This window comes from Salvia hispanica, chromosome 3, assembly GCF_023119035.1.
Source record: "Salvia hispanica cultivar TCC Black 2014 chromosome 3, UniMelb_Shisp_WGS_1.0, whole genome shotgun sequence".
In the NCBI taxonomy this organism is placed as follows: Eukaryota; Viridiplantae; Streptophyta; class Magnoliopsida; order Lamiales; family Lamiaceae; genus Salvia; species Salvia hispanica.
Genome location: NC_062967.1, coordinates 12,740,396 through 12,747,830, shown reverse-complemented (window position 1 = coordinate 12,747,830; position 7,435 = coordinate 12,740,396). Strand labels below are relative to the sequence as shown.

At 33.7% G+C, this 7,435-nt stretch overlaps 1 protein-coding gene across 1 annotated transcript; it reads right to left on the bottom strand.

Annotated features, from left to right (window-relative positions):
- Nucleotides 1-5,412: 5,412 nt before the first annotated feature.
- LOC125209305 (LRR receptor-like serine/threonine-protein kinase GSO1) lies at nt 5,413-6,168 on the bottom strand. The gene has a single exon (XM_048108903.1). The coding sequence runs from the start codon at nt 6,166-6,168 to the stop codon at nt 5,413-5,415; it is 756 nt and encodes a 251-aa protein (XP_047964860.1).
- Between the last annotated feature and the right edge of the window lie 1,267 nt (nt 6,169-7,435).

The following is a 7,435-nucleotide window of genomic DNA, read 5'->3' as shown; positions in this document are numbered from 1 at the left end:
TGTATTAATTCTTATTTTAATCCATCTAGGATTTGTCTTAATAGAATTAAATCTATTCAAATCCCTAGGATAAAATAAATTAATGTAAATATTTATCCTAATTCATCTAGGATTTATCTTGGAATAAATCCATATAAATCCATAGAATAAGATAATATTATATTAGAATTATTCAAATCTATCTAAGATTTATCTAGGAACAAATCCATATAAATCTATAAGATAAGAATAAAATATTATATTATCACTATCCAAATCCATCTAGAATTTATCTATGAATAAATTCATATAAACTCATAGGATAAGAATAAAATAATATTATAATTATCTAAATCCAACTAGGATTCGTCTAGGGATAAATCCACATTAATCCATAGGATATAGATAAATATTAGATTGTCATTATCCAAATTTAACTAGGATTTTCGTCTAGGAATTAAATCCCTACAAATCCATAAAATAAGGATAAAATCTATAATTAATCCATGATTTGATACAAAATTAAATCTTATACTCCCTCCGTCCCACTTAAAATGCAACATTTGGGAATCGGCACGGGATTTTATGTAGTGTTGTTTTGTGAGTTAAAGAAGAGAGAGGAAAGTAAGAGAGATGAAAAAGTAGAGATAAAGTTGTTTCCATTTTAGGAAACGTTTCATTTTTAATGGGACAGCCAAAAAAGGAGTTTCATTTTTAATGGGACAGAGGGAGTATAATATATAAAATCCACAAAAGATATATTCAAATCTTATTTCCTAATTAATCTTGAATTAATCCGAAATTGAATCCAAGGATTTGGAAATCCTAATCAAAATTTGGAAAGCCAAGTCGTGAGACGAGACAAAACGACACCACGCATAGGGAAACCCTAATCTTGCATCGTCGTACTCCCACTGAACCGCAGCCGCTGCTGGGCTCCCACTCGTCTCGCGATCTCGCCGAGCCTGACGTCTCCGACGCTGCTGCGTCGACGTCGCTCCTCCGGAGCTGCTGTCGCTGCTGCTCCGTCTCCGGCACTGCTGCGTCGTCCTTGCCACGGCTGCTGGCTCTGCCTCGGTGTAGTCGCTGCATCAGCGACGTTCTCACCGCAACATGCCCAGCCGAATTCTCGACCATGAACAGCCATCAAGAACAGCCGCCGCCATCGCGAATTCCGGCAGCCCGTGCCTCGCCGGCACTGCTGCACGAAGACACCTAGCCTCCACGTTGCTGTCCGTCTGCTCGTGTGGACGCACCTGCCGCTGCTGCAAGTGTGACAACGTCGCTGCTGCCGCTGCGTCGTTCTCGTCACGACTGCTGCGTCATCGCCCCCGAGCCGGACCACCGCTGCTGCCCGTCCAACAGCGCCGCTGCTCTTTTTGCTCGCTGATCGCCTGCCCGGCGTCGCAGCTGCTGCTGCCCGGAATTCCGCAGCTGAACTGGCATAAACTGCCCAGCTCGCGATTCCATTATCACATACGAATTGTTGAATGTTGACGGCAACACAATCCACGCAATAAAACATGTGATAATTCGAAGGAATAATTACACGCAATCATTAACAAATACACCAATTCATTAGTCAAAGAATCAATTGATTCGTATAGCTAATGATATACGTACTTCATAAAACCAACTCATACGTAAAAAATTATATGCATTCAAGCAATTCACATAATATGAAATTAATCCAGCCAAAAATTGGCTCTGATACCAATTGATGGGGTTTTGGTGCCCCTTGCACAGCTGAAAACTTGTACAAAACAAATAAATCAGACGTGGATCTATTTGACCGATTATGCGATTAATCAATTCACATGTTAAACAGATAATTGCATGCTAGAACGCAAATAATTCATGCTTAGAAAATATAAATCCTAAACATGATTTCTACGGTTTAGAGTTACCGATTTGATTCTCCAAAGAATCGTCGATTGCTCGCGCCTTCTCCACGTGATGATCTTCAATACTAGACCACGGATCTTCTCTCTAGTTCTCGAACTGTATCTCAATATCAGGGTGGGCTGATCTTATCAAAATACTAGGATTCGAATAAAGAAGACAGAAGAAATCCTTTTGGGAAAAAGAGTGGAATTCGAAATTCTCCTCAGCTGGAGATTTTCGCAAATTTCAAAAATTACAAGAAATAAAATTGTGATAATTCTGTCTCCTTTATTCTCCTATTTATATTAAGTTCCTTTTGGGCCCAGACAGGGATCTATGGAAGGTTTTGGATATGGGCTCATCCAATTTACTTTTTACTAATTAAATTGAACCCACGATTTAATATAAGTTATAATTGGAATACTACGAGCAGCCACTACAGAAGTAATATTGAACTCTCCCCATCCAAATCCGAAATTACAAGTAATCCGGGTTTCCACTTTTATTATTTATTTCCCGCGCTTAAGATATAAATGTCCATTAATTAATTAATGTCTGCTATGGACTTAATTAATTAATGTCTTATTAATTCCAAGAGTGGACTTAGCAAGAAACATTTATTTATTATTCATAGAGTAATAAAACTCCAACTGGCAAGTTTTCCGAATAATAAAACCTTGTTCGAGCTCCTCTTGAGGACATTATCAAACGAGACTCACCTCGCGCACGTTTCAACATAATAGCAATCCTAGCACCGCTAGATATTAATCACCACTACCCAATATATCGGGATTATTGGGTTGCGAAAAACCCGCACCATTTGATAAGTCAAAGTAGTGCATAATCAATACCGTATGCTCAATGCTAACATATGTAGATTAAGAAATAGTATTTTATCAAGACCTAGTCTTTCAGTAAATAGCATAAAGACACGTCTTGCTGTTAGATCCGTTCAGTGCTATACCACACCAATGTCATCTTATTTCAGTAAGGCTTAGAAATATGCGGACTGACATTGCAACCTTTCACGATAGGTAGCCAAAGTCTATCTAGGTTGTGAAATTCTTCTTTTTCTTTTGCAAAGCATTGCATAGATCTGACCGTGTTACCTTAAAGTGGACGACGCCCACAACCGGTCTACTAAGCAAAAGACTTAGACTTTGTTTGCTTCTTATACATTTAAATGTTTATAAAACATCTTATAAATGCACAAGCAAACACAATGTAATAATAATAGTGATTCTATTCGTGCGAACTGCTCGAATAATACTGAATCGGGTTCAAAGTGGATTGTAGAGTTTTACGTATACAAGCAAGATTCTATTCGAGCGAAACTTGCTCGAAACATGCTTTTCAGTATACCAAACCTAACATGTGTAACTATTCATAGTGTGGGATTAATTACTGGAGCAATTTCGGCTATATTCTTGTACTATCATGTGAACAATATGCTCCCTCCGTCCCTAAAGAGTATGAACTTTGGGGTCAGTGCGAGTTTAAAGGTATTATTGATAATGAGTCATCTTGGTTTGGATAAATAAATAAGGAAAGTGGATCATTTCCGGTGGGACGGAGGGAGTAATTGTTTTTTGTTTGATTCATTTAAACTTATTTTATTAACACTGTAACATATAAATTGAATAATATAATTAAGAAATGTGATGGAAAGTAAGTTGGAAAAAGATTGTTGAATGTCCTACTTTTATATATTAATTTTATAATAAATGTGAATGTTATTGAGGTAGTGGAATATGGGTCCTATTAAAAATGATGAAAAGTGAAATGTGACAAATTTTATGGGGCGTACGAAATGAAAAAAGTAGCACTCCCTCCGTCCCACTCAAGATATCCACATTCTTGAGTGGCACGGGATTTTAAGAAGTGTTGTTAGGTGGAATAAAATAGAGAGGAAAAAGATAGTTGAATATTTTAATGAGGAGAGATGATAGAGGGGGTTATTTCCAAAATTGGAAAGTGGTCATCTTGATTGAGACAAATAAAAAATAAAGGTGTCCATCTTAAATGGGATGGAGCGAGTACTACTAAACTTTGTGGTACGGAAGGAGTGTTACTTATTTTTTTGCTTTGGTTAGAAGATATAGGCGGGTTAATATTTTAGGGTTATTTAATGGAGCAATTTCTGTTTATTCTTGTATTTTATTTACACGATACACTACTTAGCGGAAATTTCTAAAATTTGTTGTTTTATTTAGTTTTGTTTTTTATCCTTTTCATTATCATTCATTCTTGTTCTTTTGTTAGATTCATTTAAATTTGTTATTTAATTTATAAAATAAGTTGTGACTGTGAAGTACAATATACTATACATAGTCCATACAAGATTGAAATTTTAATTTTTCTTAATTAATTAAATGAAACTCCAATTGACTATTGAGTATATTTTATTTATCTGAGTCCTAATAGATGGATTAGGCTTTAATCAAAAAAATTTAGATATTAATTGAAAAACTAAATACTTGATTAATTTGAGATAAAAAATAATATACTCCACTTGAGTAATAAATAACATCTAAGAAAACATAAAATCAATTTTTTTTATTAATAGAGTACTTGACTGATATTGATTCTCAATTAATTGAAAGTTAATTGATTCATAATTACAGGAATTTGTTGAGTAATGTAATCAATTCAAATATACTCCATTAGTTGAATGTTAATTGGTTCATATTTAAGGAATTGGCGTTTTTTTTTATAATTAAAGTAATTGATTCAATTCAAATGTAAATACTATAGTTAATTTCCAACATTAAAAAAAATGCTCATCCCAATCATTACCACAATTCCAACATCTTCAATCGCATTTTCTATTCCATAATTTTTACTCATAGGAGTTCTAGAAAATGATTATCCAAATATATTTCGCAAAAGTTAACCTAATCATTTGTACCTCACAATCGAGCAACATCAATAAACATAACAATACAACTTCTACATTAAATTACCAAATAGCAGAATTCACACTCTAATGTCTTTAAAACCTTGTAGAAAGAGAGATGAGAAACGAGACACGTTGAGAAAGAACAAAAAAAACCTAGGAATTTAACAACTAGGAATAATATTATTATCCTAATAAACTTTTCATTTTTCTTGTATTGGTGGACGGAGGAAGAAGCATTGTAAAATAGTCAAAGATCATGTTTGGTTGCTATGAATCTGTTTGAGAAAGTAACATGTTTCATTAAATTTTAAATTTCTTGTTTGTTTTGATTTTTAAATTGTTCATAATCTTAATAAATATAATAATAATTTTATAATTATGTTTCTATCAAATAATTAAGAAAATATTTATACTAATATTAAAAATATTTTTATTGTTTAATTAGTTATTACTTGTGTTTAAATGAAATAGTATTAAATTTGATATTTGTCTAAACTCGTGAAAGTAAAATTATTTACATATCATATTTATTCTAGTTAATTTTAATTTTTTTAATTAAGATATGTGAGATTGATAAATAAAATAGTAATGTGACTGGTGCAATAAGATGATAATTAATTATATTATTCTCTTTACGAAAAAACACATAATTAGTTGTTACACGGAGCAAGTGGCGCTCCACATAAACCAGGATTCCCAGCAAAATCCGAAGCCGGAAAACCGAATTTATGCGGCGGAATCTTCCCACTCAACCGATTCCACGAAACATTAAACTGGCCGAGACTCTCAAGATTCAAGATTCCCTCCGGAATCCTCCCTGTGAGGGAGTTTCCAGAAAGGTCTATATATTGGAGGCCGCGCAATTTGGCGAGTTGGGGTGGGATTTTGCCGGTGAAGCTGTTGTTGGAGAAGTATATCTTGACGAGATTCATCATGTTGCCGATGCTTGTGGGGATGTTGCCGCTGAGATTGTTGTTTTCGAAATTCAGGATGTTAGCTCGTGGTAGTTTGCTGATGGAGTTCGGGATCGTGCCGGAGAGGTTGTTGTTGAGTAGATAGATGTAGTGGACGGATTTCATGTTTCCGATGGACGGTGGGATGCTTCCGCTCAAATTGTTGTTGTCGAAATAGAGGTATATTAATGATGTCATTTTCTTGAAAAGATTACGGGGGATGGGGCCCATGAGATGGTTTTGGCTAAGACTTAGCATTTGTAGTAGACTCAAGTCCTCAAAGGAGCTCGGGATTGATCCTTCGAGACTATTTGATTCTAGGTACATTTCACGCAAGTTAGTGAGCTTGCCTAGTTCAAAAGGGATGGGGCCCGTTAAGTTCTGTAGCTCGGCCAAATTGAGAAGTTGAAGGGAAGAGAGGTTCCCAAGAAACGGGGACAATGTTCCGGACATTGGGGTGTCTACGCGCACATCACCGTCGTCTATTAAAACCCCGAAACGATCCAATTTGACGACTCGGCCTGTTGAAGGGTCGCACTCGATTCCATCCCATGTTGCGCAACAATCTTTGTTAGAAATCCAACTGCTAAGCAAACCCGAGGTATCTGAAGTGATTTTTTTCTTGAAATCGAGGAGTGCCTCTCTATCCGTAGGGTGGCAAGCTTGGGATTATCGAATCTCGAACCCAAAGGAAATGGAGATGAAGATGAAGAGGATAATGACGTATTTGGTTGAATAAATCGTCATTGAGAATTTTGAAAAGAACTGCATCGACGAATACGGAATAACTATATAGTTTAGCTTTTAGGTATCCCTATCTAAATGCAATTATCGTTAACTATATATTAAGGAAAAAAAATTTAATTATTACTACTAATTATCTTGCCACAGTTAGAAGATACATTTAGGTGTAAATAATTATAGGGTAGGATTAATTAGTGGAACAGTTTCTGCTATATTCTTGTACTATCATATACCTTCTACTGTCCCAAAGAATATGAAACACTTTTACTTTTTTTTTTTTTATTTATTTATTCCATGTTCCATTTTTTTTTCACTATATTCTTGAATAATCATTCATTCTTGTTTTTTTTTTTTTTTTCATTCAATCAAATTTATGTTATTTACACTATATTATATAAATCTAAGTAACAATACTAAAGTCAATATATATATAAGATTGAAATTATAAATTTTCTTAAATAATTAAATGAAACTTCAATTGACCATTGAGAATTATATTTGATTTATCTAACTGAGCGATTGATTAAGATTTTATCTAAGAAATTTAGATAAAATTGGAAAACTAAAAATTGATTAATTTGAGACAAAAGTATACTCTATCAATAAATAAATAACGGTCTAAACAATCTAAATCTATGAAAATATGATAAAAATAATTTTTTTTGTTAATAGAGTTGACCAATAGTCTATTGATAAATTCATTCTCAATTAATTGAAATTGAATGTTAATTGATTCATAATTAAAGGAAAAATTATGAATTGATGAGTTATGTAATCAATTCAAATTATACAAATAATATATTTAATTTTCAACATTTCAAAAATACTAATAACCAACAAGACAATATGTTATTTTAAATTTTCAACATTACCAAAAACATTGATTCTCAATAATCAAATTATCTATCATTAAACACGTTATATGAGAATTGAGTTATAATATTAGTCCGTTCATGAAAATATATGAGAATTGAGT